Source organism: Equus caballus, chromosome 15, assembly GCF_041296265.1.
Source record: "Equus caballus isolate H_3958 breed thoroughbred chromosome 15, TB-T2T, whole genome shotgun sequence".
Lineage (NCBI taxonomy): Eukaryota > Metazoa > Chordata > Mammalia > Perissodactyla > Equidae > Equus > Equus caballus.
This window is the reverse complement of record NC_091698.1, coordinates 98626523-98643543: the sequence shown is the minus strand read 5'-3', so window position 1 is coordinate 98643543 and position 17021 is coordinate 98626523. Positions and strand designations below refer to the sequence as shown.

General features: G+C 39.9%; 1 protein-coding gene across 1 annotated transcript in view; it reads right to left on the bottom strand.

The window, feature by feature from the left end:
• The window catches only part of NOL10 (nucleolar protein 10), a 108689-nt gene that overhangs the window by 56091 nt on the left and 35577 nt on the right, over nt 1–17021 (bottom strand). Inside the window, exon 13 of the mRNA XM_001918262.6 lies at nt 15633–15685. Coding sequence (XP_001918297.2) covers nt 15633–15685 — 53 coding nt within the window. The remainder of the gene's footprint in view (nt 1–15632; nt 15686–17021) is intronic.

The following is a 17021-nucleotide window of genomic DNA, read 5'->3' as shown; positions in this document are numbered from 1 at the left end:
ACATCACCCACACCTCAGCTGAACCAAAAACTTAATTTTGGACTCTTTGGCAACCACGGCAAAAAGAGATGCACAGTAAGGCAGAAAGATCTCAGCTACTCGACAAGGGAGTATACTGCTATGTCTGGAAAGAGAAACTCTCTTGGAACTAAATTCAAGAAGCATATCACATATCTTACTGTAAGAGATTCTAACACTAAACAATATTTCTTTAATAAAGGTTTACAAAAGAAACTTTACATGACTGTTAAATATCAAAGAAACGCCATTAAACTGTAATTTATGAAGGCCAGAGTAATGTGGTCCAAGCAAGCAGCTTGATGACCTAAAGATTCTTTTTTTTTCTTTTGAGGAAGATCAGCCTTGAGCTAACTGCTGCCAATCCTCCTCTTTTTGCTGAGGAAGACTGGCCCTGAGCTAACATCCATGCCCATCTCCCTCTACTTTATGTGTGGGACTCCTACCACAGTATGGCGTGCCAAGTGGTGCCATGTTCGCACCTGGGATCCGAACTGGCGAAACCCGGGCCGCCGAAGTGGTGCGCACTTAACTGCTGTGCCACCGGGCCGGCCCCCTAACTCGATTCTTAAATATAGTTTACAGCTGTGCTGTCCAAGAGAGTAGCCACTAGTCACATGCACCTATTTAAATTTAAATTAACTAAAAAGGAATAAAATTTAAAATTCAGTTCTTTAGGCACCTTAAGCACATTTCAAGTGCTCTATAGCCACACATGGCTAGTGGCTGCCACACTGGGCAGAGCAGATCTAGAATGTTTCTGTCATCACAGAAAATTCTATTGAACAGTGCTGGTTTAGAGAATTGAAAGAAATGGTGGTAAATATGCATTAACAGGAAACTAGGTAAATAAGTTATGCCATATCTATATAACGAAATACTGTGCAACTATTAAAAAGAATGGGTTTGACTTATATACGCTGATCAGAATGATATATTGTTAAGTGACAAGAAAACCTTTCAGGGGCCAGCTCTATGGCCTAGTGGTTAAGTTTGGCGTGCTCTGCTTCAGTGGCCCAGGTTCAGTTCCTGGGCATGGACCTATACCACTTGTCAGTGGTCATGCTGTAGCAGAGACCCACATACAAAATAGAGGAAGACTGACATATATGTTAGCTCAGGGTGAATCTTCCTCAGCAAAAAAAAAAAAGAAGAAAAGAAAAGAAAAGAAAAGCCATACACACACACAAACCCAAAAAAGAAATCTTTCAAAATAATATGTTTAATGATTTTGCTAAAATATGCGTGCTAGTGTGTGCATATGGTTTCGGGGAGAAGGAACGGGGGAGAACTGACGTGACTTACAAAGAATGTGCACTTATTAATAATGGTAGTGGGAGGGTTGGTCATGAAGCACTTTTTCTTTCTAGGTTATATATTTTTTCAGTGTGTGATTTGAAATAAAAAATTAGAGCATTTTTTCTAAAGCAAAACAAATAACATCCCCAAAAGGACAGAGGCACAGATACAGGTATATACCAAGGATTAACAAGCCTCCTACAACATCCAACTGAAACATCAACCGTTTCAGATAATCTTTATAAAAGAGCAGAGGCACAGCCTATAATTCAGGATTGAGGCCATTAGTGACCACCTGGATGGATGTTTGTGATAGTGACTGAGAAGAGACTTTCAAAAAAGATGATTTTTTTTTTTTTTACCTTCTTGAAAATTCAAGAACTAACTCACTCACAACCTTTGATCCTTTTCATAGAGATGAACCAAAAAAGCAAAAGATCAAAACTCCCTCCCAGGGTCTGGCCCCATGGCCAAGTGATTAAGTTCCTGCGCTCCGCTTCAGTGGCACAGGGTTTCACTGGTTCGGATCCCGGGCATGGACCTAGCACTGCTCATCAGGCCATGCTGAGGCAGCGTCCCAGATAGCAGAACCAGAATGACCTACAACTAGAATACACAACTATGGGGGTCGGGGGAGGCCTTTGGGGAGAAGAAGAAGAAAAAAAAAGATTGGCAACACATGTTATCTGAGGGCCAATCTTAAAAAAACAAAAAAACAAAAAACTTCCTCCCAGGAAGCAGTTTAGCACAATATTATCTGAAGTTCCAGAGTTCTAACTCATACACATGGGAAAGAGAATTTCAAGACAACTCAACATTTCCAAAACTGAATTTAGCATCTACGCCACTTCTGTAGCTCTTATCTTTGTGAATGGTACCACTATTCTCAGTTCCCCTACCTCCCTCTTAGTCTCCACTCTTGATGATCACCAAGCTCTAAGGATGTACCTTCTCAATGTCTCTTATACGTCTCTGCCTTCAGCGCCCACTGCCACTGCCTTAGACAGAGGTCTCATGACTTTTCCTAGTCAATTACAATCTATCCTTGCCCCTGCTTCCAAAGCAACCCCCTCCTATAGGCAGAACACTCTGACACACGTAACTGATCTCACTTCCCTGAATAAAACCCTTCAAAGGCAAGCCATTCTACTTAACCTCAAGGACTCAGATTTAGGCCCTGATATCTCTCCACTTTTATTTATCTCTTGCCCTTCCCTACCCCTGGAAAACTGGAGCTCCTCCCAAACAGACTGAACAGAACGAGGCTCTAGTGTCTTGTTTCAATTCCCTGTGTGTAAAATGATCTTCCTGGTTCCACCCCCCTTCTTTCTACCTCTTTATTGCTTAATTCCTATATGTCCTTCAAAATTCACTTCAGACATCAGTATTTCCTCTGACTCCCCCACCTATGGGAAGGTGACTTTTCTATGTGCTCCTTTAAGATCTTGTGTAAACAAGTCCCTTATCAACTGCATTGTCTACTTCTTTATAAAACTATAAGCTCCGAGGCAGCAAAGCTCACATCTTAAAAGGTCTTTGATACCCCAGGCCTTACTGCAGGCACATGAAAGGCACCTACTAAGTATTTGTTTAATGAACGAACCAGCCCCTCGAAATACTCAAACTAAATACTAGCCAACACAGACTATCTAGTCAAGCTACAAAGATAAAAAAGAGAGCGTGGTATTTTCTTCAGTGACCAATACAAAAAATGAATGATATTTGCAAATTAAAACAATGAGATACCACTATACACCTATTAGAATGGCTAAAATCCAAAACACTGACAACCCCAAATGCTGGTGAGGATGTAGAGAAGCAGGAATTCTCACTCACTGCTGGTGGGAATGCAAAATGGCACAGCCGCTGTGAAATACAGTTTGGTGGTTTTTTTACAACTAAACGTACTATTACCAGAGCATGCAGCAATCACGCTTCTTGCTATTTACCCAAAGGAGCTGAAAACTTACATACACCATGCATATAAATGTTTAGAGCAGCTTTATTCATAACTGCCAAAACATGAAGCAACAAAAAGTCCTTCACTAAGTGAATGAATAAACTGTGATACATCCATACAATGGGAAAATATTCAGCACTAAGAAGAAATGAGCTAACAAGCCACAAAAAGACATGGAGAAGCCAATTTGAAAAGGCTACATACTATATGATTTTAATTTTATGACATTCTGGAAAAAACAAAACTATATAGACAGTAAAAAGATCAGTGGCTGCCATGGGATTGGGGATAGAAAAAGGGGAGGATAAAGAGGTGGAGCACAAGAGGATTTTCAGGGCAGTGAAACTACTCTATATGATACATAATGGTGGATACATGTCATGAAACATTTGTCCAAACCTACAGAATGCACAACACCAAGAGTGAACCCTGATGCCTCCGAGCGATAACAATGTGTCAAAGTAAGTTCAACTATTCTAACAAATGTACCATTCTGGTGCAGGATGTTGGTGGAGGAGGGTGTGTATACCGTGTGTAAGTGTGTGTACAGGGTATGTGGGAACTCTGTACTTTCGACACAAGTTTGCTATGAACCTAAAACTGCTCCAAAAAATAGTCAATTAAATGAATGAGTAAATGCATGAATGACAGAATCATCCACAGCTATGTAATAAACATAGATAGGCAGATCTAATCTTTCTTTCAATGTGTCTTACTATTATCATTTACGCACGATTTGTTTCCAACCAAGAATAATGCTCTGTTCTTCAAGAAGGTAAATATATAACCTAATTAAAGGTATGTGCCAATGTGGAGATATCCATTTCCATTCAATAAGTTTCAACAACTACTTTCTAGAGCAATTTAAAGTGCTAGTAATAGAAACCCATTCCACCTCCGCTCCCGCAAAAAAGCTGACAATACTGAAGCAAAGACATGGGGAGATGGGGATTCAGTATATTTCTATTTTTATGTGTATTTGAAATTCTTCCATAACAAAATTTAAAATGAGTGTCAATAATACGCATTCCTTCAAATGGGCATGTATTCAGTGGGAGCGTATGAAGGATCAGACACTGTTCTAGCACCAGGGACGGAGCAAAAAGCAAACCACACAGAAGCCCTGCCCTCAGGGCGCCCACATCAGAGTACATGGGCACCAGAAGACAAACTTTCTTGGGATTTGAGAACACTGAATCAGTAAATCCTAGAACTTTATTATTATTTTCTGTATGACCTGGGCCTTTTAAAAGAAGGCAGCCCAAATTTTTGGCCTATTTGTATAATCTGCCTTTTATTTTTAAGGAAAAAACAAAACACAACAAAAAACCAGAGCAGGTAATGGGCATATTAATCAAAGAAACTGCCACAGGATTGAAGCAGTCAGGTACACTCAGAAACTAAAACCAGTCCCTGGTTGTGAATGCTATATTCTATCACCAACCACCTACGTGACCGCACCCACAGGACACTGGAATACTAGAGTTACTTTCAACTCTACCTCATTCAAAACAAGAATGGTAAAGAAATCAACTTAATAAGCACCAAGACGGAGGTAACAGCCAGAGCAGGGAGACGAGTCCTTGGGTTAATATTTGATTCAAACTGAGTAACTAGCATCTGAACAGGAAGTTGTCATTTGTTTTCAAGAAAATGCATATGCCAGATGTGCAACTGTTTAAACAAAAACAAGTATCATCTGATATGCTAACATAATAAAATGTATGTCATATGTACATCATATGGAAATTACATGCATTTTTACCTAGTCAGAACTAAAATTAACTTTTGAAAATGTGACAGGATGCTCAGAAAATTACTTCCTGAGTATCACACTTTAATGCTTTCTGTATGTCTGCTATTCTTGTGACCCAATAAATTGCCATGGGAAACGGAGAGGATTTCCTTTGTTGACAAAAAGGCCTCAGATACTATGTTACTGCCTGAAAGTGTTTAGATTAAAATAGGAAGCTCACATTTCCCCTTTGTAAAGATGCAAACAGCTTGTTTGTATTAGAACAGAATACTTTATTAGCCACCTGAGTTTTGTGCCTTACTTCCCATTTCACAGCTATAAATACACAACTGAAAAATTACAAAAAGAATACCACACCTTATAAAGCAATCTCACGCATAAGATAAAATTCAGTTACAACAGATTTACTGTGAGCTTGAGTTAGAAAGGAAATTCTCTAAGAAGAAATGCATCTGCTTTGCATCCCTCTCCCTTTCTGTTAATTAGGACGAGGTAATGAAAATACCCGGAGTTTGGAAGGCTAACTCTTCCACCAGCTGCTCAGTTCTGCCTCTAAGTGCCTCACATTTTCTTCTCTATAAATTAGGTCTTTTACCTTCCATAAGATGTCTTATCCTTCCAGATCTTTCTTATAAGGCTTTGCTTTACCTTTAAAATGCTTTTCTTGGAGAACAAAATTAAGCATAAGTCCCATTTGCATTATTATGAATCAAGGCAGCTAAAAAATATGCATCTTTGAACTCAAAGTTGAACTCAATTTAAAATGAATCGTGTTTTTCATTCAAATGTGTCTTTTTCTTCCTTTGAGAAGCTCTGAAAAGTTAGTCCTTCGCTCCCTCCTACATTCTAATAGCTCTTTCCACACTTTCAATTGCAAAAATTTTCTTCTTCAGTCCAATGCCCCAGCATTGTGTTCACCTCACATAAGGTGCCTTTCTTTCATGATCTTATTCTTTTTCCTACATCCTAAAAACACGCCTTCTCTAGATGGTGCCTGATAACACAATTTCTGAACTCTTTTTCTGAGCTTTCTCTGACCCTCAGCCTATAAAATATTTCTCAATGAACGTTGACATTAAGCTCCCCAAGACGCCCCTTCATGTACCACTATGTCCTTCCCCACTCCCATTCATATGCGGAATCACTGCCAACATTCTGCTTAACATTTACTCCTTTGACTTACAGCTGAATAAAACTTCCAGATCTTCTTTTACAGATCCTGCTGCTAAGCCCTACCTTGCCCATTCTGAACTTGCTAACTATATTTTAAAAATCTTGTCCTTTCTCCTACTCTATCCATTGCATCTAACATTTCTGAAGTTGGTTTCACCGGTTACCCTCCTGGACAGAGATGGGGTCCTAAAGTCAAGCAGGTGAGACTAATCGGAGTATAATCAAAATTAAACTTGAAAATCCCTTCGGGATGTCCTTTAATAAGTCTAAAAGAGCACACTTTTCTTAGGTGTTGGGAAAGGACCAGATACAGTGGCTGACTTCCTTCTAGTGGTCTTGTCTTACCAAAAAAACCTGTATCTTAAATTACCAGAGTCACACTCAGAGTGGCAAAGCTATGAGAGGTACTGAGGATAAACATCTTTTGATGAAAGCAACAGATTCAAGCAGGCTTTTTCTAATGGTGTTTCTCATCTCTACCACATAACAAAAAAAAAATTAAGTGACTGTTTTCTCAACTCTCCCAAGAATGATACATAACTAGCATCACCCTAAATGCATAGGAGAGAAGGTAACTAACCATGTAAAGGATTTCCAAAATCTAAGTTCTTTCCACTACGGAGTGTGGAATGAAGAAATGCCTTCTAGATCCAGCTCTGCTACCAACTTGTCATTTGACCTTGAACAAAAAACTTGATTCCTCAGTTATAAACTGAGGGATTGGACTAGAAGACCTCAAAGATCCCTTTCTGCTCTAATATTCTGTGCTTCAAAAGCCTCCCCTGTTCTTTATAGCATGTTCAAAAATCCTTTAGTGTGGAAACATTTTAGCTGCTACTTGTCCAGTTTATGTTCTGTCTTGTACATCGTTTGTATGCTGGCAAATTCCCCAGGGGATAGTTTTCTTTGCATCTGGCACTACCTCCCTAAACCAGGGGAGTATGTTGCTACTGGCACTATAAAATAAGCATTTCTAACAAAATTCTGTCACTATGTCTAACAGCTCTCTGCTTAAGTGAGCATTTTAAATGAAAATGTCGTCTATCACTTTTAGGATTTTATACGGACACTAATGTACTCAGGGACATTTCGACATACACTGGTGGGCCAGAGACCTCACATCTGGGGAATCTCCGAATATCAAATTAGTAAACATAAAGACCTTCAGTACTGGCTCTGAATCAAAATGGATCAACCAGACCAATCATTGACCAGATTCAAACCCAAGTCATAGGGAGCAACATGCACAGCACTTCCAGCAACTCCAGCTTAAAAGCTCAGGTATGCCCAGGAAGAAAAGAAAGGCATTGTTTCCAGTCTTTAAAACGTGTAAGCCCATCCCATCCTAGGTGCAAAGCCAACTTCTGGACAAATTTCAAAAAAGAGACAAAAAAACTAAATGCCCTTATTTTCATGTTCTCCTTTTGTATTTTTCTAGGAAAGAGGTTATCCTCTTAACAGAAGCACTATTAACCCTTTTGGACAAGGCATTACTTTTAGAAATCTTCAGCACTCCCAAACACAATGACCGCATCACACCAAGATTCTCTGATCTGGCTGATTAGAATGTACTGTCAGAGCAAAGACACAGCCTATCCTGCTGTACAAAAATTATATTCTGGCACTTATGAGTCATGTTCTCCACTTTTTTATTTCAATAGCAGTAGCAGAAAAAAGCAAATCCAAGATTCGAATGGTCTAAGAACAGCTAAAAAGCACTGCAAACCAGCCATTGTCAAAATAGACAGCTATTATTTAAAGTTCTCCAAATTACAGCGACCAGCTTACTCTCACATGCATTTGCTTTACTAATTTTTCAGCACATACTAATTGAATGCCTACAGTGTACTAGGCACTGCTTTAGGTGCTGGGGATCTAACAGCAAAATAGATAAAACAGTGCCTCTGTGTCCATGTTTTATACTATGATGGGGAAAGACATGCACAAATTAGTAAATAAATGAAAGTAGGGAAAATTTTGTGCTTCAATGGAAAACCATGCATAGAGATCTACAAACTTGTTCTTAAAGGGCCAGGGAAATTTTGTGTTTGGTCTTGGTTAGTTTGGTTTTATGCTCTGACCATCTGGTGATCTCTGTAAACAGATTAATGGTTTGTAGAGGTCTATTCTTTGATGGGTGAGAGAAAATGGAGACTCTGGTGATTTAGTCTATTTCTACTTGAAGGATGTTTTAAGTTATAATAGGAGTTGGGATGTCATCTAAGCAAAATGATAAACCTCTGGAAGACTTTTATTCTATTTTATCTTTTTGGTAAGGAAGGTTGTCCTTCAGCTAACATCCATGCCCATCTTCCTCTATTTTGTATGTGGAAAGCTGCCACAGTGTGGCTCGATGAGCAGTGTGCAGGTCCGCACCCAGGATCTGAACCTGTGAACCCTGGGCCGCCAAAGTGGAGTGCACGAACTTAACCATGCCACTGGGCCAGCCCCTGGAAGATTTTAAGCAGAAGGGTGATATAATCTGATTTATGTTTGTTTTGTTTTTATTTTTATATTTTAAAAATCTGGCTTTTGTATGGAAAACAGACTGCAAGAAAAACAAAAGTAAAAGAAGAAAGATCAATTAAAGAGGCTGTTACGGTGATCCAGATGAGTTGTAGGAGTGGAAATACTGAGAAGCGGTTGGATTTGAACCAATACTGGAAACAGAGTTGACGTGACTTACTGACAGACTAGATGAGGAGGGATGAAGTGCAAGGGGGAGACGAAACATGAGTGGCTCCTGTGCTCCGGGCCTAGATAACTGGGTGGACAATGGTGCCTCTGCTGAAATGGGAACACCTAGCAAGTGTGGGGTAGGGTAGGAAGCTGGGATGAAGAATTCTGCTGTGAACACATTCAATATTGTGTGCCTATTAGACATCCAGTGGAGAAGCCAAGTAGACTGATGGATATATAACTCTGTACTCAGAGGGGAGGAAAGACTGGAGACAGAAATGTAAAGGTCATCAGCACACAGGTGTCCTATAAAGCCTAGGGATGATGAGCTCCCTAGGGAGAGAATATAAACAAGAACTCAGCCCCAAGACTCACTAACATTTACAGGTCAAGGGGAGAGAGCTGAGGCCCAAGTCCTGGGACATACCAGCAGGGAACGGAGCAACCAAGGAAGACAGAGAAGGGCCATTGGAGGGACGATAGGAGGAAAACCAGGAGAATGTGGTGTTCAGAAGCCAAGCAGTGTTTCAAGGAGGCTGGTCACCTGCGTTGAATGCTACTTAGAGATAAAATTAAGTGATCTGTATATGAGATGTACATTAAAGGAGAAAGGGCACTTGACTGTTCACACAAGTGACTCTCCAGGAAAAGCAATACCTTCTCTGTTGGCCAAAATCCCCTCTGCTGTTCACTTTGTTTCCAGAGATTGCGGGACAAACTCGTCATTCACCATTTTGCCCCCAGATATGTGCTGTGATCTTAAGACTGAAAGAAGACTAAGTCTCTAACTCTAAACTTTAAAATTAAAATGGGGAAGATAATGTCTATACAAAAAGGAGACAGAACATATCGACATAAAAGGCTGACCATCGGCGCCCGACCCCTGACTATCCTAAGCACATTCCTCTGTCCCCACACCAACTCCTTTCCTTCACAGCGCTGACAGTCACATAGGAGTCTATCATCACCCCTCCCCCTTGACTGTAAACTCACAAAGGCAAGGTATTAAGGCTGTTTTATTCACCAACATATTCCAGGTTCCTAGCACAGTGCTCAATATATCCTTGCGAAATAAATAAAAACACTCGTCTCCTACATTTATTTTTATAATACAGAAAAAAAGAAAAAATATTAACAGGCAAAAGAGCAAAGAAGTCACCCACCTACATGTTTTAGACATTTTTAAGATACCTTCAAGTCTAATGTTAACTAAAATAACATACTTACAATTTGGATAGGTGATAAAAATGTTATCTTATGAAGCAAAGGCAAAGAGTAATTGTTAGAAAGCGTTATATGGCTATCTTAAGCCTTCTAGAAAATTATGCCAAAATATACCAGAGCGGTATACTTGAAATACTGAACTTAAAAAAAGATGCTATCTCTAAGGGAGGCCACATAAAGGATGATCAAAACGTACCCAAAAATACCTCCATAACAGACAACCTGACACAGTGGTTGAGTTTAGAACTAGACTAACAAATTCAATTCACCAGAGACAGAACAGTCAAAAACTGTTTATACCTAAATTTCTTTGTTTTGTCACAAAAGCTCATAGAGAAAAAATCTTGATGAAAAGACTGATATCCACTTTTAATTCTTTCTTGAGAAACAACAATAAAATCTGCCCAAATGTAAGTATCCATATATATCTACTATAAAATTTTTCATGCCACTTCTCTAAAACTGACTTCCAAATGCTGCAACTAAGTTATTTCAAAAACACCTCCTTGGTCAGCCCCAGAACTACGAAGCTCTTCCCGGCCTTTCGTGTCCATGTGTGCTGCAGCAGGTGTTCCATCTAAACCCCGGACTAGAGCAAACGAACCCAGCAGTGGGATCAGAAGACCTTGGCTCTGCCGCAGCCCTTTTTGGGTTTGTGAGTGATAACTCATGAAGTGAAGGGATTTAAAGATATTCATGATACTGAACCTTTTATTACAGTTCACAAAATCTGGCTACTAGGCCAGTCCTGGTGGCCTCGTGGTGAAGTTCAGCATGCTTTGCTTCGGTGTCCCGGGTTCAGACTTACACCACTCACCTGTCAGTGGCCGTGATGTGGTGGCGGCTCACATACAAAAAAGGGAAGATTGGCAACAGATGTTAGCTCAGGGTGAATCTTCCTTAGCAGAAAAAAATTTGGCTACCAAGAATTTTTTGCATTTCCTTCAGCTTTATATATATCTTTTTGAGGATATGTGTGTGTGTTTTATAATTAAGTGAAGCAAGTATTCTTGAGGTTTATGCTTCTTAACATCTAATTATCTCTATTTGCAAAGACAGTTTTGTGGGTTTTACGCATTATGCCAGATAAGTTCAAGCACTGTTTCCTAACAGAAGCACCAGTGCAGGTTAAATATAATCCTTTATGTTTTTAACTGTGCCCCATTTGCAAGTACTTTGGCTCCAAAGTACTTTCCAGATTTCAAATATAATTTTAAATTAAATATAAATGTTAAAATATTTAATTAATATGTTTTATTGATTTATTGTAAATAACAAAAACATTTCAATGAAAACAATATAGGTATTCTTTGTCCTAAGAAAATGTTTTAAAACCAAAATACCTAACTGGCAACATTGAAAGTAGAGTTCAGTAACATTGCATATAACTTGTTTAGTGACTTAAATTTACATGTTTAAAAAAAAATCAAAACAGTTCATCCTTAACTGATTTTTATTCTTCTAAATCGAATAGCTTCCCAAGCAAATAATAGTATGTTTTCCTCTTACATTTTTCCTTACGTTTACACACCCATACATATCATCAAGCATGCAACAGTCAACTGTCCAACAATGAGCGCTTTCAGGGGCTCACTGATGCACTGGGGCCGTGGAATGCAGGAACGCTTCCAAGAGAAACATTAACCGCACTGGCTGGGCTTCCGGTGGGCTGCCAGAGGGGACTTGGATTCCCTCTGGAGTCTACATAGTTGCCAAAGGGGTTAATTATAAAGAATTAACCTAAGATTAAATTACATTTCAGGGGAAAACCAAATTTGAAAAACTATTCCTGACATTAGTCTCAGGAACTACGGTTGAATTAGGTCCCAGAATTTAAAAAGCAAACAAACAAATAAAATAACAGATCCTGACCTCTGAGAGGGGAAAAAAGGAGAATCCTGAGAAAGTGGGGAAAGAGCTGGAGAAAATCCAATCAGCCACAAATGACGTGTTAGCTCTGGGCACAGCGAGCTAAGCAGCAGTGTGGAAGTCAGGAATTGAATTTACCCTATAAAGACTCAAGTATTCAAAAACGATGGTATCTGACAGAAAGGCAAAAATTAACACGCTAAAAGATCACTAAGCAGTCTTCATTTTTAGCATAGGCCCAAAGGGGAGAAAAAAGTTTCCATACCTGATTTATAAGATGTTAATACAAATCACAGTCCAAACCTCCTAAATTTGGCGTGACTCATATATTAAACACATCGTTCTCTGGTTCTGTGGGCCTCAAATAAAACTTTGTGCCAAATATCAGCTCGGTAAGTTTGATAAAATCTTACGAAAAATGGTAGGCTTTTAGACCCCTGGGCTCTCTTTTTGCTTTCAAGAAATATTACAAAAAGTAACTTCCACATGAAGACAAACGGCACTATAACACAGCACTCAGTTCACGGCAGGAGGGCAGGAAGGAGGCCAGGAAGGAACACTTAAGTACCAGTTCCAGCACAATGCTTACGGAGCAAGAACAACTTATGCTCTCACTGTCCCCACACGCAGTCACCTGGGAGCAGTCTCCGGAGTTTTGCCACAGTTTTCTGTTAAATCTGAGTTACAAGGTTGAAACCAAAAAGGTCTTATAAGATAAGCTAACATTTCTCAAGACAGCAGTTTCTTAATCTAGCCGTCAGCCGGCCCCTCTCACTTGTGCTAATTCATGTCCCCATTCCTGGGAACAAAACGGTCCGCCCTGAGAAACAGACTCAGCGAAGAAGAAGTGAGTAATGGGTCTCTTATAGTTCTAAGATTGTAAAAACGCCACAAGCCCGGCAATAAAATATAATGGAGATAACTAAAAATGTTTTAGGTAATTTGAATGCCTTAGAATTAATATTTCTAAAGTTAACCAAAGAACCAGGACACAAGTTTGCACATAAAACACAACTTCGCACACATAACATTATAACTGAAAGACAATACATTCAAATATTAATAGTGCTTATAATATTATCAAGGGGGGGACGGGTGGTTTTTATCTCCTTATAGTTTGTAAAACACTTGGAATAAATAGCAATATGCATACATTATTTGCATAATCAAAAAAGCTGTGTGTTTGTTCCTTTTAAAGACCATTTCATAAAATGCAGAATATGAGACCAAAGGGAAAATTATTTCTAAGACTTCCCTACCTCTTCCTGAACTCAGGGAATGACCTCCTTGTCCACACATTTACCCAAGCAGAAACCAGGCTGTCATCTTTGGTTCTTTCCTTTTCCTTACCCCCCACATCTGACCCATTAGCAAGCCTATCTTCCACCACACCGACCCTTCCAATTCTGTCCCCAGTGCCACCTCCTCAGCACAAGCAGTAAGACGGCCTCGCTGCACAAGTACTCAGCCCTGCCCCTCCTCACCTCCGCACCAAGGGCTCCCCAGCCCACCTTTCCCTGTTTACAAGCCAACCTCCTGAGGCAGCCCTCCACGCTCGATCTTAGAGTGGGCTTTTCCACTTCGCACTAGTTGATTCTACACACGTTTTACATGGGGAAAGGCTCTATGATCCAAGACATCAACATCTTTAGGCAGCTGCTAAAGATCAAAACATAATAAGCACTCCCAAGTGGAAAATGAAAGATCTTTCCCAGGACGAGAAGTAAAGTTTAGACAGTAAGCTGATTTATTCTGCCTCTCTTGACAATGTTCCCAAAGAGGGTGAGACTGGAAGAAGACTGTGTCACGCTGGACAGAGGGAAGGCAATTCTTGTGATCTACACAAGTCTTCATCAATGAACACTTCTGAGGCATGCCATTTGGCAGTTCAAGGATAACAAACCTCTGAAATTACTGCCTGCCAGATCAGACTTCTCTCAAATTATCTCAGAACCCAAAACACTCCAACCACTAAAAAGGGAGGCCTGGCACAGGCAGCACAGACACTATCATCTCTCCTGTAGATTGTTATAGCCTGTTCTTACTGCTTCTGGATTAGATCCTATCTAACCTATCTTCTTGTAGCAGCCAAAATAACCCTTCCAAAATGCAAATCTGATCACATCACTCCCCTACTTCAAACTTTTCCAAGACTTCCTGGCCTACATTCTCATCCTGGTTTCCAAGACCTTTGCAATCTGGCTCCTGAGCCTCAGATCAGCCTCAGATCTTACCCTCATCCCTCTCGCTCTAAGGCTCAGACACGTGCGTTACTCTCTCCCTGATTTCTGCACACAGTTCCCTCTACTTCCAAGATCCTTCTCCCATTTTGCACCTCACTCCACCCCACCCTCTTCATCCAGTATATATAAGCACCCTTCAGTCTCCCTTAGAAGTCAATTCCTCACGAAGGTTTCCCTGCACATCGTCCACACTTCCCACCAGTTCCCAGGCCCACACTGGGTTAAGCGTCTCCCCTGCTACGTGCTGTAAAGTACCCTTCCTTACTTCTGTTACCGCATTCATCACATGAACGGAGATGGCCTCCGTTCCTGTTTTATTTCTAACAATGAACTCCTTGAGGAAAGAGGCAGGACCCTACACACTGTTACTGCCTCTGGGATCACGCAGCATTATGCTCACACACAGCTGATGCAATCAATTAACATATTTATTGAACAAATGAAGACACAGAAAGATGGATAAACTGATAGGAATAGAGAAGTAGTATGCGTGAGGGTCCAGGGAAAAATGAGAACTTAGAAAAATGGAAAAGCTTGCCGTCTGAATGGCCTTCATTTCACTATCAACCAAAAGAAACATCTCAAAGTGCTTTCAACAACATACCAGTTTCCTGAAACCACAAAAAGTCAACATCAACCAGAATACTTTTTTTTGGAAATACACACATTGTTGAGCTATTTCAAAAGAACCATCATAAATAAGAATAATTTTCATACTGGAGGCTGACAGTGGTTACGGAGCGTCCGCCCTCCCTAGAGTTCTGACCTTCAACACTGCCCCCTCCCTACCCCCAAATCTCAGGAAAGGGAGATGTTTGCTGACTATAAAGTAATCTAATGCCAACTTTGTACTATGGGGTTTTTCTGTTTAGGAGATTGTATTTCCCTCTGTTTCTTTCCCACTATAAACTAAAAGGCAAAGGTGAGGAAGCATCTGGCATCTGTAAGAGAAGAACTCTTATAGAAGGAAAAAAAAGGATAAGAGTATAAACTGCATGTCATCACTGATGATGTCAATCGAAGATAGGTTCTTTTATGTGTAACTTATTTTTAAGAGAAACAAACTACAATGAGATGACTAGAAGAGTTCTAGACTGATTTTAGAATGAGACCTCGATCACTAACAGCTGAAAGTTTAAGATTCTGAAATACTTGGGGAAAAAAAACAAACGTAAACCTGAAGAATAAAGACTAATTTCTAATGTCTATTTTAATGTGACATTAGCTCCCCATAAAAGAATGGGTAAGCATTATTTTACTGGCTCCAGGAAGCAAACAAACCTACAAGTGGACCCACTGTGTTTAATTTACAAAGCCACATGCAGAACCAAAGTCCCTCAATACATCAGCTTAAAAATAAAGTATCTTGGCTTGTCCCGTTTTTATCATAACTCCTATTTGTATTACTTACCGGAATGTAATAGATGCCCATCTTGGGGGTTTCATTGGCAGTGAGCAGCATTCCTGAAAATAAAGACAATGAAAAAGGTTAACACACGGGGAAAAAGAAAAGTAGCCTTTTCTATCTGTTTTACATTTTGAAATGCTTGAGGTGCTCAGAACACAGTGTATGGCAGAAGAGCCAGGCCTGGAGGCCAGGCACCCTAGGAGTCAGGTCATGGGCTTCAGTCCCTGAGCCTCCTAGATGGAGTACCTCAAGTATCAGAAAGACCAAGTGCCCACCTGCAAAATGCTCAGGCGGCACTAGCTAAGTAAACGAGTGGCCCCACCATAAAGTGCTCAGGGCTACACGAAGTTTGTCATCATTTTTAAGCGGGAAAGTTTTAAGCTTCAGACACATAGATAAAGTGTTGTTTTGGTGCTCTATTTATTATAATAATAATGAGGAAGTTAAGAAGTAAGGCTTCCTTCTGTTAATCAGGAATCAAAGAACCAAGGTAAAGTATTTTCCCACAAAATGTCATGGCAAAGCAGTTGCTAATTTTTGCCTTAAACTTCACACCTGAATTGAAAAGCACAATGACTTAAGGACAATGCTACGTGCGGCTACACCAGAAAGGACCTACAGAGACCCTAACAGCCCTTACTACACCAAAAGGATGCACTCACCATGGAATTTTAACAGACTCAACCAACAGAGTGCTTAAAAATTTAGTCTTCTCAGGATCAGCATTTTAAGAAAGCAAAACCGAAGTAAGGAACAACTTGCCAGCCTTCAATAAAGGTTTCCCTACAACCCCAGTAGCAACGGCGACCTAGGAATCCATTGTTCTTTGGTACAGTACCAAAGTATCTAGATGTCTCTGTTCCCTGCCACATCTGCAACCTACACCTCCCCCAAAGTCTCTCAAAGCAGCTCTAGTCCTCAGAGCCCCTGCTCCAGAATGATGCGCTTTCAATAAAACTGAGACCACTGGGGGCCCCTTATAATTTACTAAGCACTTTCACATATATTATCTCAGTGAACATGCAACAACTCTCTAAAATAAGAAATATCATGATCCTTATTTTACAGATCAGAAGAACAAAGCTCAAACAGATGGAGTGTCCTGTTGGGAGCTAGAGAGTTTTAGAGCTAAAATTCAAACTCAAGAGCTCTTGTTTTTAAATACTTTTACAGATCAACCAAATAATATTCATTTTTAAAACCCATTTGTAAAATACAAAAGAGGAATCCACGGAGGGAAGACGCCTGGATTATCAGACCAAATAATCATAATTAAATACACCAAATGTTAAGGACAATGATTTGATTCTATGTTTTAAAAAGAATTTTTTCCTTTTTTTGTTAATACAAAAGCTTGTAAAAGTTAGTGCCTGTGCTTCCCAGGCGTCACTA